Source organism: Schistocerca americana, chromosome 1 (assembly GCF_021461395.2).
Source record: "Schistocerca americana isolate TAMUIC-IGC-003095 chromosome 1, iqSchAmer2.1, whole genome shotgun sequence".
NCBI lineage: Eukaryota > Metazoa > Arthropoda > Insecta > Orthoptera > Acrididae > Schistocerca > Schistocerca americana.
This window is the reverse complement of record NC_060119.1, coordinates 264,421,101-264,437,612: the sequence shown is the minus strand read 5'-3', so window position 1 is coordinate 264,437,612 and position 16,512 is coordinate 264,421,101. Positions and strand designations below refer to the sequence as shown.

Sequence of the window (16,512 nt, the reverse complement as noted above, 5' to 3'; positions counted from 1 at the left end):
AGAATATGGATTGAGAGTAAATCGAAGAAAGACGAAAGCAATAAGAAGTAGGAGAAATGAAAACGGCGACAAGCTTAACATCAGGATTGGTGATCACGAAGTAGATGAAGTTAAAGAATTCTGCAACCTAGGCAGCAAAATAAGCCATGACGCACAGAGAAAGAAGAAGAGAAAAAGCAGACTAGCAATGGTAAAAGCGGCATTCCTGGCCAAATCTACCTTTGTCAAACATATTCCTTAACTTGAGGAAGAAATTTATGAGAATATGTGTTTGGAGACTGCTTTGTATGGGAGTGAAAAATGGACTTTGGGAAAGCGGGAACACACGAGATGTGGTACTACAGAAGAATGTTGAAAATTAGGTGGATAAATAAGGTTAGGAATGAGGAGGTTCTCTGGAGCATTGGCGAGGAGAGAAGAAGCAACAGAATGGTAGGACATCTATCAAGACATCAGGAATAACTTCCACCGTTATAGAGGGATCTGTAGAGCTTAAGAACTGTAGAGGAAGACAGAGGTAGGAACGCATCCTGCAAATAATTGAGCACGTACGTTGCATGTGGTACTCTGAGATGAAGAGGTTGGCACAGGAGAGAAACTCGTTGCGTCCGCATCAAACCAGTCCGAAGACTAATAACACCCCTTTCGTCCCCCCAAAAAATATATTTTTAAACAATTTTTATGTCAGTTTGTAAGTGCCAGGGATGTGTAAAGCGATTAAAAAAACAACTAAACATAACTTAATTATAGTACAGACAACAGCGCCACGACTGAATAAAGAACAAATGACATTGTGATGTCTCACAGACAAGTCCTTCAAATGCAAATTGTGAAGGATTCATCGTATTTAACAATTCGATCACTCAAAGTGGGGACACCATATATGTACAACTGTTTACGAAACCCATATTCAACACCGCCATTTTACTGACGGACAGTATGAAAGGTGGCTACACTGAGCCACTGCGCCAGAGATTGCGCCAAAGAGTATTATTCAGCCGCCTCCACTGGCAGTGCTTGGGAAGAACTCGTAGTAGTCAGTGCTTGGGGAGAACTCGTAGTAGTCAGTGCTTGGGGAGAACTCGTAGTAGAGTGCTTGTTGAGATGTGCTAGTGAAAAGTGTTTGTTGAGAACTCGTGGGAGTCAGTGCTTGTTGAGATGTGCTAGTGAAGAGTGCTTGTCGAGAGGTCGTGGTGGAGAGTTCTTGTTGAGATGTGGTAGTAGAGAGTCGGTGTGGAGATATATTGTAATGATTAGAGTGATTTTCGTCATTATATGAAGGTAAAAGAAAAAAAAATTTCCTTTTCTTTTTATTATCTCAATGTTTTAAATAATGCGTAATTACAGGTTCAGTCAACAAAGCATCTGGCTTGTGTTCTTGTATTAGAGTGCAATTCTGCTTTCCTTACGCAATTATAGTATTTCTATTTTTTAATTACTTCAGTATATATGATATTTAAAATTTCTTGCCTTATTGAAGAAGAACCGTGCCAGATGTGTACGTTGAGTCATACTTCCACACACAGAACAGTTATACTTGTGCTTTGTTTCGTAGGTTTTATAGTTGCTGGGGACTTAATTAATTAATTGTGTTAACAGGAAATTTTCATTTCATTCTTTGTTGTTGTTCTATGCAGTCGGATTGCGTACTAAAACTAGTCAGGGCCAACAGTTTACGAGACACAGCGTAATCGGACATACAGCCACAAAAATTAAAAAATTATTTTCAAACTTAATAGTTAAGCCCCCATGCACGTGGCGGCCGCTGCTTCGGATCGTCCCTTGGAATTCTTGTGATTGTAAAAATAGTAGACAGTAGTATTGTTGTAGTAATTTGTAGTTAGTAATTGTAGTCTATTTTGCATGTGTAGATTCTTCTAATGGTATTTTCCAAAATTTAAATTTGTTGTCTTGTCTATGGGTTTGACAATTTAGTGCAATTATTTCAATTGTTCGTTAATTGTGTTTGAGGGAAACATCTCGTGTGAATGGTATTGTTGGAGATGAGGAGTCCTTGTGTGTAATTTTCGTACAGTGGCGAGTTTTGTATGTTTTGTAAATGATTACGCGATCAATGAAAAAGGCAAAAATGATGAATAGTGAGAATGACGAAATTGTTAACATGGCGAACTCGCCAACACAGGAGAACAGTGTGATGAATAATGAAGTGGAAAACAATGTAATAAGTCGAGAAAATAGTCCGGAACCATTTCAAAATTTTTCTCAATCAGAAAATTCACAGAATACGTGGTTAACGACAGAAGAAATGGAGCAGTTAATGAGTGCAATATTAAATTTGGGATCAGAAATAGGAACAATTAGAACTGAGATGAAAGCAATGACAACACGGTTATGCTCAAAAATAGGAACAATTGAAACCGAGATGAAAGCAGTGGGATCACAGTTACGATCTGAATTAGAAACTGATATGGGAACAATGGAAACTCAGTTAGGCTCACGAACAGGGACATGTTTCAAATACATGAAAGACGAATCAAATAAAGAAATTAGAGAAGAAGTACAACCGACTTTGAAGGCTCACAATAATAGCTTAATTTCAACAGAAATCAGACAAGAGGAACAGGGCAGGGAACAGGAAGAAAAAGATCGCGTGATAGTACAGAAATTTTCAGAGTTAAATTTACAATGTGCACACGATAAGGAAGAAATACTTGAGAGAATCGAGGAGTCCGTATCAAATGACAGATTAAATAACATAACACATCAATATGAACAGTTAACTACCAAATGTGTCAATACTGAAACCCGAGTCGCGACACTTACGGAAGACGTAAATAAACAGAAAGAACAATTAAGTGACTCATCGGGAAGAGTTGAGGAGATCTCAGATAAATTGACAAGTCTTAGTTTAGCAGAGGGGTTTGAAGAAAGTAATTTATTTCATTTACGGGATGCAATAAGAGAGCGCGAGGCGCGTGAATTTAACAATAATCGACATTCGGACTGGAACAGTCGCGGTAGGTCTTTGTCGCCACGAGGAGAATTCTCTGACTATAAACACTTTTTGACTGTTCGGAAATTTAAGATCTTTCGTAATTCTAAGAATGACATACATCCATGTTCATGGTTAGATCAATTTATGTACGCACTTCCACCGAATTGGCCACTAAGACACAAACTGGAAATTATGTGCGGCTATTAAAGTCCTCAGGGGATTCACTACTCTAAGTGAATATGTGCCGTAGCGTGCATAGGGCCCCGAGCTGTAGTGGTGCTATTTCCCTTTTAGTTTTCTGTACCGCTGCCTACTCTTTTACTATTCTTTGCATCTGTCAAAATAACTCTTCAACTATCAATCTATCTAGAGAGTCGGTAAAGTAACCGGATATGACGATCTCACCCAAAAGAGATTTCGGAAATTACCATTTGGACTTTATACTGTATCTTCAGCAGCATTCATTCGTAGTTTAAACGAAATTTTACCTGTTTATATTCGTGACAAATTTATTTCATATGTTGACGATATTCTTATTGCTAAATATTCTTGGAGTGAGCACAACAAAATTTTGGATTCATTATTACGTATTTTTGCAAGAGTTAGCATTACAGTGAACTTAGAAAAATCTAAATTTGCTCGTTCTCAGGTGAAATTTCTCGGTCACATTATTTCTACAGAAGGTATTCTTCCTGATCCAGAGAAATTAGATGCTATTCGTAACTATGCTGTTCCTACCACAAAACGTGGTGTTCGTAGTTTCCTTGGTGTCTGTAATTTTCTTAGACGCTTTGTTAGATTGGACGATTTGGCCACACCTCGTTTTTGCGAACTGTCTGAAAAATTCTTTTTAAACGAAAATCGGTCGACAACTCTGTTTGGTTAGTTTGTATTCCTGATGAGTGGGTCAATAAATTGATTTTGTACACACATTTCAGTAATGCACACTTTGGTCCCAGAAAATGCTTTCATAAATTACGGGAAAATTGCTACTTCAGTAATATGGAAAAACGTATTCGATCTGTTCTGGCGAAATACAAATTATGTCAAAAGGCTAAGCCGCCAACAATTTCTCACAGGGCACCGTTGTTTCCTATCATTCCAGCGAAATTAAAGGAGATGGCTGCAGTTGATTTGTTCGGTCCAGTGGTTCGTTCTACTAATGGTTTTGCGTACATTTTCGTAGCAGTGGAGTTGACATCAAAATATGTGTGTTTTACACCTTTACACAAAGCAACAGCTCGTTCAGTATCTAATGCTTTCATTAACCATTTTCTTAAAGAAGTTGGTCATGTTGATAAGGTTATGTCAGATAATGGATCACAGTTTCGTTCTAAAATTTGGCTTCATACTCTACGGCGTCGTAAAATTAAACCAATTTTCATTTCACTTTTTCACCCTCAATCTAACGCTTCAGAGAGATGGATGAAGGAAATCAATAAATTGTGTCATCTTTATTGTTATCAGAATCACAGAACGTGGGATCAGTATCTTCATATTTTTCAAAACATCCTGAATGAACTTCCTAATGACTCAACTTCTTTACCGCCAATACTGATATTAAAAAACAAAGCACCGACAAATCGCATATCTGAAATAGTTCCTTTTCCGCCTTCACGGAAACTGCGGCATTCTGAAGTTGTGAACATGGCTCTACAAAATATTGCATCTGCGGCTGCTAGAAAAGAGAAATCAGCTAAACATCCTGGTCGTTTAAAAATCTTGTCAGTTGGTCAGAAGATGTTAATTAAGTCTCATCGTTTGTCTCACAAAGGAAAAGGCTTGTGTCGCAAATTTTTTCTACTTTATAACGGTCCATATAGGATTCGCAAAATTATTCATGATAACACTGTTGAAGTAGAAACTCTTAAATCACGACGCTCTAAGGGAATACATCATATATCAAACGTTAAAGTTTTTGTGGAATGATATAGCTTTGAAAAATTTTTGTGGAATGACATACTTGTGAGAAACTAACAGCTACATGTAAACATGCAAAGAATACAAGGATACCGCGCTGTGTTTTGGCGGCGGCATATACTCAAAGCAACAGTCAAGTCTGCGCGCCACACAAGGCAGTCGTTGACCGCAAACAATTGCTTCCTACGTCACGCGCCTACAGCTGATCGAGCGCTCAGTGCGAATGCACTGACAGCCGTAAACAAATACACAGTTTAATTTCTCCGATTAAATTCAGTATAAAGCTATAGTGACTTGATGAATTATGTTATTAACATTCAGTATTTTTCAGGATACGGTTCTATAAAATATTTAAGAACTTCAGGTAAATTCTGTGTGTCTCCGACGTTAAGAGGACTTGCTATCGAGAAAATTTCAGAAAGAATGTAATTTCCAAGAAGAAACTAATAAACTAAAAAGGTAACTATTAATTGAGTTTATTTTTCAGGTAACATATTTCCACTTAGGTACGTACTTTCGACGTAATTTGCTGCTCGCTATTACGTGATTCATACTTTGTGCTAAATTTCATGTTCTATGAAATTACTTGTGAAGCGACGTGCTTGCGTACGTTAACTGATTTTGACAAAGATTATTAATGAACTGGGTTGTAACTTGTGTATATTATGCATCGCTTGGCTGCACTGCTTTTTCACTGATGTCATATTTTTTTGTTATGTGTCTGCTGTGCTTATTTATTTAAATTATAATTGTCACCTGATTAGTTGTGCTGATATGTGTGTAAGTTATACTTTGTGATTTATCTGCTTGCGCCTTCATGTTTACTTATTAAGATGACATATGAACATTTATTTGCTTATGCTGATATGATGCTAATGACCTGTTTATTGCGTAAGATATATGTTTGCTGCTATGCGTATGGATTGCATATTTATACATTTCTGTTTGTTGTCATAACTACTCTTTAATTTGGTATATAGAAATGCAGATATACTGTGTATGAACATAGAGTTTAGGTCACATTATTGTCTTAATTATAGATTGTTCGCTTGGCAGAGTCTAGTTGTAAGAATTGTGCTGCATCCACTTGTTGACATTCTGTTCTCTACTGGTATATTTACTCGCTATTGCTTGTTTTGCTTACGCTCAGTGCCTTATATTTTTAAGATAAGAAAATGAACTGCTATAATCCGACGAACGACATTAGTACAAGAAACTTCATAGAAGTCACATGAGCTGAGGTTTTATGAAAGCTGTATAAATGTATGCTAATAGGAAGGAAGCTAACGACATGACATACCAAAACTAGGTTTAGACCATTGACAGTTATTACACTGCATTTTTCATGAGCAATTGAAATAGGAAGTGACACTTGACACAAGAAATACTCCACATGTTTGCTTTTGTTTGCCATAATTCTTGAAGTGGTGTACACACTGTGAAATATTATGATCATTCACGCTCCGTAATCGTACTTAATTACTTAGAGTTATTCGAACTAAGACTGTTAGAGGTCATGTATGCATTTCTTTGTTTATAATTCATAATGAGTAGAAGATATGGGTCAGATGGATTACACAGAGGTTGTGTGTTGACAGTGTGTCTTCGGATTGTATGGGATGATGAGGTTTGCATTAGGATTTTATCTGTACTTGTTCGAGGAGACTGACTAGAGGAAAGAGTTGTTATGGAAGTGAAATGATATTGGTAAAAAGGTTTATATGTATTGACGTGTTGAAGAGGTATTATTAAGGTATTATTGAGATTATGTGAAGTTAATGATTATTGGAGTTTTGGTGGACAAGAGGTAAGGTAAATGCTATTAATGATAAGGTTTATATGTATCGACGTAAGAGGTATTATTGAAGTATTGAGTTTATGTGATGCTGATGATTATTGGAGTTTTGGTGGATAAGAGGTAAAGTAAGTGAGGTGCATATTTTTTTTTTTTGTTGGTCTATATGGAACAAGGAGGATGAAGATTGCAGACTAGAACACTCAAGTAGAAGGAAGATAGTCTATACACACACTTTGTTAAATGAATAAGCAGTACATAATTTTTTTTTGGAGAGAGGAAGTAATTGCATATCTTGGCTCACTGACAGTTGTTCAGCAACTGTACATTTTGATCTGGCTTGGCATACATTGGTCTTGACATGATGACTATGACGTTGACTAACTATTATTGACTGTTATACATTGCTGCCACTACTACTTGATACACATGATTAATATCAAATTTTGACAGAATTGCATTTACACAGTTAACACTATTCAATTACACAGTAGTACTTAATGTGGATGAAAGATGAGTGAGTGTGTTTTGTGTGTTTTCCTTTCCTAATCCTACCCACCTACCTCCTAAATATTATTTTATTTGTTTGTAGTGACTTGCACTGACACCCATAAATATTATAGGTTTACTGATATTTGAGTATTTGTAATAGTTAATATGACAATTATTTGATATCATTTGTGTGTTTATTAGAATTTATATGTTTAGTGTGTAAATGCATTTGTATGTGTATTCAAACTATTGTTCATGCCTGAACTGTCTGATTAGTGATGGTGAATATTATGAACTGTTACCTGCACTTTTTCAACATAATGGGTGCCACTTAGAAATGTTTAATTTCTGCTGATGAACTGTCTGATTAGTCATAGTGAATATTATGGACTGTTACCTGCACTTTTTCAGCATAATGGGTGCCACTTAGAAATGATTAATTTCTGCTGATGAACTGTGTGATTAGTGATGGTGAATATTATGGACTGTTACCTGCACTTTTTCAACATCATTGGGTGCCACTGATGGACCGCTTCTGCTGAGAAATGTGACCTGTTGCTGTGTGCACCTGTTCAACATTGCTGGGTGCCACTGATGGACTGCTTCTACTGAGATAATGTCACTTGTTGGTCTCTGCACCTGTTCAACATTGCTGGGTGCCACTAATGGACTGATTCTACTGGAATAACGTCACTTGTTGGTGTCTGCACCTGTTCAACAATGCTGGATGTCACTAATGGAACCGCTTCTGCTGAGAAATGTGACTTGTTGCTGTGTGTACCTCTTCAACATTGCTGGGTGCCAAAGATGGAACTTCTTCTACTGAAATAATGTCACTTGTTGGTGTCTGCACCTGCTCAACATTACTGGGTGCCACTAATGGACTGCTTCTACTGAGATGATGTCACTTGTTGCTGTGTGTACCTGCTCAGCATTACTGGGTGCCACTGATGGACTGTTTTTTACTGAAATAATGTGACTTGTTGCTGTGTGTACCTGCTCAACATTGCTGGGTGCCACTGATGGACTGTTTTTTTTACTGAAATAATGTGACTTGTTGCTGTGTGTACCTGCTCAACTTTACTGGGTGCCACTGATGGACTGCTTCTACTGAAATAATGTCACTTGTTGGTGTCTGCACCTACTCAACATTGCTGGGTGCCACTGATGGATTGCTTCTACGGAAATAATGTCACTTGTTGGTGTCTGCACCTGTTAACCATTGCTGGGTGCTACTGCTGGAACTAATCATTGAAAGCATTTTATGTGAACATTTGTATAAACTGATTTTTTGTGTATTGTGTAAACTATTATGTAAAGTCACATGTATGAAAAGAAGTTGTATTGCTTACTGTATTTTATATATTAGGTTATTGAAAGGTCAGTGCAAAGCCAAAATTTTAACTAATTATGTGATATTTAGGTATTAATATTATCTTATATTTTTGTCTGTATTTTTGTGGACGAATTTGGTGGTATTTTCACCACCAATGCTGGCAAAAATACCATCAAATTCTGCCCCGTGGAGGAGGGGCATATGAAAGGTGGCTACACTGAGCCACTGCGCCAGAGATTGCGCCAAAGAGTATTATTCAGCCGCCTCCATTGGCAGTGCTTGGGGAGAACTCGTAGTAGTCAGTGCTTGGGGAGAACTCGTAGTAGTCAGTGCTTGGGGAGAACTCGTAGTAGAGTGCTTGTTGAGATGTGCTAGTGAAAAGTGCTTCTTGAGAACTCGTGGGAGTCAGTGCTTGTTGAGATGTGCTAGTGAAGAGTGCTTGTCGAGAGGTCGTGGTGGAGAGTTCTTGTTGAGATGTGGTAGTAGAGAGTCGGTGTGGAGACATATTGTAATGATTAGAGTGATTTTCGTCAACATATGAAGGTAAAAGGAAAAAAATTTTTCCTTTTCTTTTTATTATCTCAATGTTTTAAATAATGCATCATTACAGGTTCAGTCAACAAAGCATCTGGCTTGTGTTCTTGTATTAGAGTGCAATTCTGCTTTCCTTACGCAATTATAGTATTTCTATTTTTTAATTACTTCAGTATAAATGATATTTAAAATTTCTTGCCTTATTGAAGAAGAACCGTGCCAGATGTGTACGTTGAGTCATACTTCCACACACAGAACAGTTATACTTGTGCTTTGGTTTCGTAGGTTTTATAGTTGCTGGGGACTTAATTAATTAATTGTGTTAACAGGAAATTTTCATTTCATTCTTTGTTGTTGTTCTATGCAGTCGGATTGCGTACTAAAACTAGTCAGCGCCAACCCTTTACGAGACACAGCGTAATCGGACATACAGCTACGAAAAATAAAAATCATTTTCATTTTATTTAATTAAGCCCCCAATCAAGTATTACTGACCCAGCAATGATACATTCTACATTTCACCACTGAAGATGCACCATCAATTTCCTCCCAAAATCCCCTAAAAAAACCATCATAATTGGGTGAGAAACAACATATAAATCAGTGCACTTCATCACACGATCCCATGTACAGTAATAATGTAACTGAAGCATAAAACTGAGTTCATTCAATGACGAAATGAACAATGTGTTCACATTTTCCTTTGGCACGTACTTTAAAGCATTGCGAGCACTATGACAAGGCTGGCGTTCCGCTCTCCGATATAATTTCCACAGATAATGACTGATAAATGCAATATATTTACAACATTTAAATTTCATGTATCCGTGCGTGTGGGAAAATTCACTAGTAACAACGAATGTGCTAATTAACACCGTATATGTTAAAAACTCCTGTGTCATTGGTCAATTTTCCCACATGCAAGAATTGCCGAGAGACATTAACAGTTTACTTCGCACATAGTATGTCTTATGGGTAAGCAGGCAAGGACGTAGGTGATGAAAGTAGTAGGAAGAAGAACAGCGACTTGCCTGTTACCCAAAATTGTGCTGTCGAAGAAGTTTAAAAATTCAGTGCAGTGATGAAAAACGAATCTAAAAGGTAAAAAAATAGGAATTAGTCTAGGGAAGATGTCAGTGGAACACCTGCCACTGTATAGAAGAACAGTTAACCTAGCAATGGAAATTACAGTACAGAGAAAAGCAGTAACATAAACAGAAAAAGTGTTGAAAATGCTAGACATATTATTGAATATGGTGGGCGTATTGCTTACACGAAAGACGACTCGGAAAGGAGAGATAGCATAAATATTTAATCCAGAACTAAATAAGAAGCAGAATAAGTTTCATATTGAGTAATTTACATTTTACATGTATTCTGTCCCTTTAATAAGAGACGTTCTCTTCACATTAGTTCACAAACGGTGATAGTATAAACATATAATGCCGAATAAGATTAACGTCTTCCTAGTTAGAATGGAGCGTGTGTCTTCTATAATCTTTGTACTACCTTTATTTGAAAAGTAGATCTATAATCTGCATTTCACAAGCCAATGTGTTTATGTGACTGTTACCTTTTCTCTCTCCCCCCCCCCCCCCCACCTTTTTTTTTTTTTTTTTTTTTTTTTTTTTTTTTTTTTTTTTTTTTTTTTTTTTTTTTTTTTTTTTAAGGCTTGACTGTTGTAAGCCGTCTTGTGATTTCGAATGCATCTGAATTTTATTGGCATGGTTATCTTGAGAACTATGTGCGGGAGTAATAAATAATAAGTTGGTTGACGTTTCATTGGAACATAACGTACACTGTAAGAATTTTAACACTAAACGTCTCCGCGAGGTACAATACATCTTGCTGCGTCTGCCTAAGGTATTGGAGGTGGATTTATAAGACTGTATCGCTCTTCTCACATGACCTCGTGAAAAACCACGATGACTTTCGTTGTATTATCGCTATTTTCGCTATACATTGGTAACGACACAGCTCTCTCTGGTGTTAGTCCTGTATGGGTGTGAATCCTGTCTATCTTCACCATTAATACTAGATGATAGTAGCCTTAGACTGAATTTCCGTGTTTAAGAATCGGTCTCTTGAAATATCTGCAAGCTACCTTCTTGGTGGGAAAATTGTACTTCCTTATGATTCAATAAATCTTGCTTCTCATCTGTCTTTTCTACAATTAGTTTGTTTCGTTCTGATGAAATCGATTCGAACGAATTATCTTAGATAATTAAAGACTGTGAGTTTTCACAGTCACTGATTTGCAAGTTGTGTAATAAAACGGTAATTATTTGAAAAACTATTTGTTTGTCTGTTTTCTGGGCCAACTACGAGTCTCTGCCTTAGTTACGACAATGTCTAACTACCAGTGCCGTCTGTGCAGGGTGTTAAAAAAGCTATCTGATATTCCATATGATGTTTGTGCTAATCAAAACAAGAAAAAATGTCTTATAACCATTCTAACATATGACCATTTGTTTAGTGGAGGAGCTCAACATGGTGTCCATTCATCTCAATGCTTGCCTCTGACCCTCGGTGTAAGAACTCACGCATTCTTTCAAATCACTCTGTTTGGTTTTAATGTGCTGATAGGAACGAAACACAGGATTGTATAGTGCCTGCACATCGTTTATTGGAGTGGAATAGACATAGTGTGTCACGTGTCTAGTGGATTTAGGTCAGAGTAACCACCTGGCTAAGGTATGGGACCTCTCAGGCCAATCCAACGGTTTTCAAATGTACCCATCAGGTGCCGACGCACAATGCTGAAAAAAAAAAAATGAGCTGGTGCATCGTCATGCATGAACCACATCTGTAGTCTGCCATGACACGACACATCCTCCAAGAAGATGGGCTTTACGTTCTTCAGAAGCAGTGATAACAAGCTCTGGCCAAACCTTGTGATAGCACATACGGATCTAGTGATCTATCGTCATTAACTCCTACCCATACATTAATTCAGTATCGGTCCTGATGCTTTGCTTCTTGAACTGTATGGGGATTTTTATCGGTCCACACATGCTGATTATGAAAAAAAAAAATAATAAAAAAAATTTTAAAAAAATAGGAGGCAAATAGTGAATCTGCACCGCGCTGTCGCAAGAACCATTGGGAGAACTGCACTTTGGCACGATTGTCTTCTGCCCTAAGGACCTGGACGCGGTGACCATGCTATGGGTACAATAACTACCTGTGAAGTACCGTCCAGACCGGATGATGACTAACACCTTCAACTGCTGCTATTCGTTCCACACTACCTTCAGGATTCTCGTCCACTGCACCTAGAACACACTCCTCCACTTAAGGTGTGCGAAATTAACGAGGCTCTCCAGTGTCTACTTTGTTGGGTGCTACGGAACCTATGTCCCCAAGACGCTTGAAATCAGTTGGCTGAACCGCTTAACAGATGGTACCCTGAGTACTGGAAATTGTCCAGTGTACAGGCTACGGACTTTCAGATTAGCTCCATCTGCTAAATCATGTCTGCCACTTCCCTTGTGGAATAAGGGGCCTACATTGCTAGACTGTCTCAGGGTATCTGCAAGAGAGGAAACATATTGTAGGCACCGTAAACATAACAATAGTATCTACTTTAAATTTGACGCGTAAGTGCCGGCCGCTGTGGCCGTGCGGTTCTAGGGGCTTCAGTCTGGAACCGCATGACCGCTACGGTCGCAGGTTCGAATCCTGCCTCGGGCATGGATGTGTGTGATGTCCTTAGGTTAGTTAGGTTTAAGTAGTTCTAAGTTCTAGGGGACTGATGACCACAGATGTTAAGTCCCATAGTGCTCAGAGCCATTTGGACCATTTTTGACGCGTAAGTAGATCGAACATCACGGTACGTACTAGAGTTAGGAGAAATGTATTCGAACGTAAACAGATGTAAGAAGATTGCAGTACAAAGACACAACTAAACGGGACAAATCACTACAGACCACTGAGCCAACTAATGTTTACATCGATACTGCACGCCAGTATCCTACCACGCTGTTGACCCCGTTATGTAACATACCGCGAATGCAACAACGGTAATTCTATCCGCAATCACAGGTCCATGATACCTTCCTACCTCGCAGTATTCCATGCCAGGGGCAATAATTAACGTTAACTATAGTGTAGTCATCTGCAATAGGACAAGTGACGCATTGCGATGGATGATATCACAACACGTGTTCATATGCTTTGTAGGACCTGTGATCATATGACATTTTGGTCTTGTTTTGATGCGTATCATCCCCTGAGACACTGGAGGTTTTTCTTAACACTCTGTATACACACTCTGGTGACCCCAAGTCATGAGAAGGTAGTAGAGTCACTGAGCTGGCGGAGCTGTGTCATTTGTACTCAGGTGATACATGTGAAAAGATTTCCGACGTGTTTATGTCGCCACGACTGGAATTAACAGCCTTTGGACGCGGGATGGTAGCTGAAACTTGAGACATGGGATACTCCATTTCGTAAATCGTTAGGGAATTCAATATTGCGAGATCCACGGTGCCAAAAGTGTGCCGAGAATATCAACTTCGGGCATAACCTCTCACCACGGACGACGCAGTGGCCGACGGCAGCAGCATTTGCGTACAATTGTCAGTGCTAACAGACAAGTAAAACTGTGTGAAATAACCGCAGAAATAAATGTAGGACGTACGACGAACGTATCGGCTAGTACAATGCTTCGAAATCTTGAGTTAATGAGCTATGACAGCAGACGACAGACACGAATGCCTATGCTAACAGCAAGGCATCGCCTTCGGCGCCTTTTCGTGATGTATCGGGTGCATCCTAGTCGACTGCAAAACCGTAACCTGGTCAGATGAATCAAGATTTCAGTTTGTAAGATCTGATGGTAGGAGGGCTATGCGTGAAGCGTTCAGTGAATTCGAAAGTAAAATTCTATGTACCGACTTGACAGAAAATCCTAGGAAGTTCTGGTCTTACGTTAAATCAGTAAGTGGCTCAAAACAGCATATCCAGACACTCCGGGATGATGATGGCATTGAAACAGAGGATGACACGCGTAAAGCTGAAATACTAAACACCTTTTTCCAAAGCTGTTTCACAGAGGAAGACCGCACTGCAGTTCCTTCTCTAAATCCTCGCACAAACGATAAAATGGCTGACATCGAAATAAGTGTCCAAGGAATAGAAAAGAAACTGGAATCACTCAATAGAGGAAAGTCCACTGGACCTGACGGGATACCAATTCGATTCTAGACAGAGTACGCGAAAGAACTTGCCCCCCTTCTAACAGCCGTGTACCGCAAGTCTCTAGAGGAACGGAGGGTTCCAAATGATTGGAAAAGAGCACAGGTAGTCCCAGTCTTCAAGAAGGGTCGTCGAGCAGATGCGCAAAACTATAGACCTACATCTCTGACGTCGATCTGTTATAGAATTTTAGAACATGTTTTTTGCTCGAGTATCATGTCGTTTTTGGAAACCCAGAATCTACTATGTAGGAATCAACATGGATTCGGGAAACAGCGATCGTGTGAGACCCAACTCGCTTTATTTGTTCATGAGACCCAGAAAATATTAGATACAGGCTCCCAGGTAGATGCTATTTTTCTTGACTTCCGGAAGGCGTTCGATACAGTTCCGCACTGTCGCCTGATAAACAAAGTAAGAGCCTACGGAATATCAGACCAGCTGTGTGGCTGGATTGAAGAGTTTTTAGCAAACAGAACACAGCATGTTGTTATCAATGGAGAGACGTCTACAGACGTTAAAGTAACCTCTGGCGTGCCACAGGGGAGTGTTATGGGACCATTGCTTTTCACAATATATATATAAATGACCTAGTAGATAGTGCCGGAAGTTCCATGCGGCTTTTCGCGGATGATGCTGTAGTATACAGAGAAGTTGCAGCATTAGAAAATTATATCGAAATGCAGGAAGATCTGCAGCGGATAGGCACTTGGTGCAGGGAGTGGCAACTGTCCCTTAACATAGACAAATGTAATGTATTGCGAATACATAGAAAGAAGGATCCTTTATTGTATGATTATATGATAGCGGAATAAATACTGGTAGCAGTTACTTCTGTAAAATATCTGGGAGTATGCGTGCGGAACGATTTGAAGTGGAATGATCATATAAAATTAATTGTTGGTAAGGCGGGTACCAGGTTGAGATTCATTGGGAGAGTGCTTAGAAAATGTAGTCCATCAACAAAGGAGGTGGCTTACAAAACACTCGTGCGACCTATACTTGAGTATTGCTCATCAGTGTGGGATCCGTACCAGATCGGTTTGACGGAGGAGATAGAGAAGATCCAAAGAAGAGCGGCGCATTTCGTCACAGGGTTATTTGGTAACCGTGATAGCGTTACGGAGATGTTTAATAAACTCAAGTGGCAGACTCTGCAAGAGAGGCGCTCTGCATCGCGATGTAGATTGCTCGCCAGGTTTCGAGAGGGTGCGTTTCTGGATGAGGTATCGAATATATTGCTTCCCCCTACTTATACCTCCCGAGGAGATCACGAATGTAAAATTAGAGAGATTAGAGCGCGCACGGAGGCTTTCAGACAGTCGTTCTTCCCGCGAACCATACGCGACTGGAACAGGAAAGGGAGGTAATGACAGTGGCACGTAAAGTGCCCTCCGCCATACACCGTTGGGTGGCTTGCGGAGTATAAATGTAGATGTAGATGTAGATGTAGAGCGCAGATCCTATGAAGCCCTGGACCCAAGGCAATGTGCAAGCCTGTGGTGCCTTCATAATGACGCGGGCTGAACTTGCTAATGGAATGGGTCCTCTGGTCCAACTGACCATTGACTAGAAACTGTTATCTTCGGCTGCTTGGACATCGTTTGCAGCCATTCAAGGAATTCATGTTCCCAAACAGCGATGCGCCATGTCACCAGGCCACAGTTATTCGCAATAGGCGGGAAGAAAATTTTGGACAGCTCTAGCTAATGATCTTGGCACACAGATTGCACGACATGAATCCCATAGAGCATTTATGGGACATAATCGAGAAGCCAGATCGTGCACAACATCCTGCACCGGCAACACTTTCCCAAGTATGGACAGCTACGGAGGCAGCACGACCCAGCATTTCTGCAGGGAACTTCCAACGACTTGTTGAGTACGTGTCAGATCGAGTTTTGCGTCATCAGTCTCTTGGATGATTTGTTGTGGCCCGCCACGGATTCCTGTACTGCACTATGCCGGGCAAAATGAGGTCCAACACAATATTAGAAGGTGTCCCATTCCTTTTGTCACGTCAGTGCATGTGCACAATGACTATCTGGTCTTATGTGGAACTCGTAACCCTTTTGTAACGCCCTGCAAGAATGGCCAGAGCCCGAATTACTTACCTCGTGTTCATTGCTAGCGGCGCGATCGTAGAACGTCGGCGTCCGTTCGAGGTCCTCTGGCGTTCCATCACTTGTCTCTGAAAAAGCGCAATAACGAAAATGTTAGTCTATTGCTAAGGGGCAAATTTAATGGAACTTTTTAAACATGACTGCGTTGTCAGCGACC

General features: G+C 39.6%; 1 protein-coding gene across 1 annotated transcript in view; it reads right to left on the bottom strand.

Moving 5' to 3' along the window:
- Window positions 1–16,512, bottom strand: part of LOC124577102 (serine/arginine repetitive matrix protein 1-like) — a 303,302-nt gene that overhangs the window by 192,914 nt on the left and 93,876 nt on the right. The window contains exon 2 of the mRNA XM_047131217.1: window positions 16,347–16,423. Within this exon, the coding sequence (XP_046987173.1) occupies window positions 16,347–16,423 (77 nt within the window). The remainder of the gene's footprint in view (window positions 1–16,346; window positions 16,424–16,512) is intronic.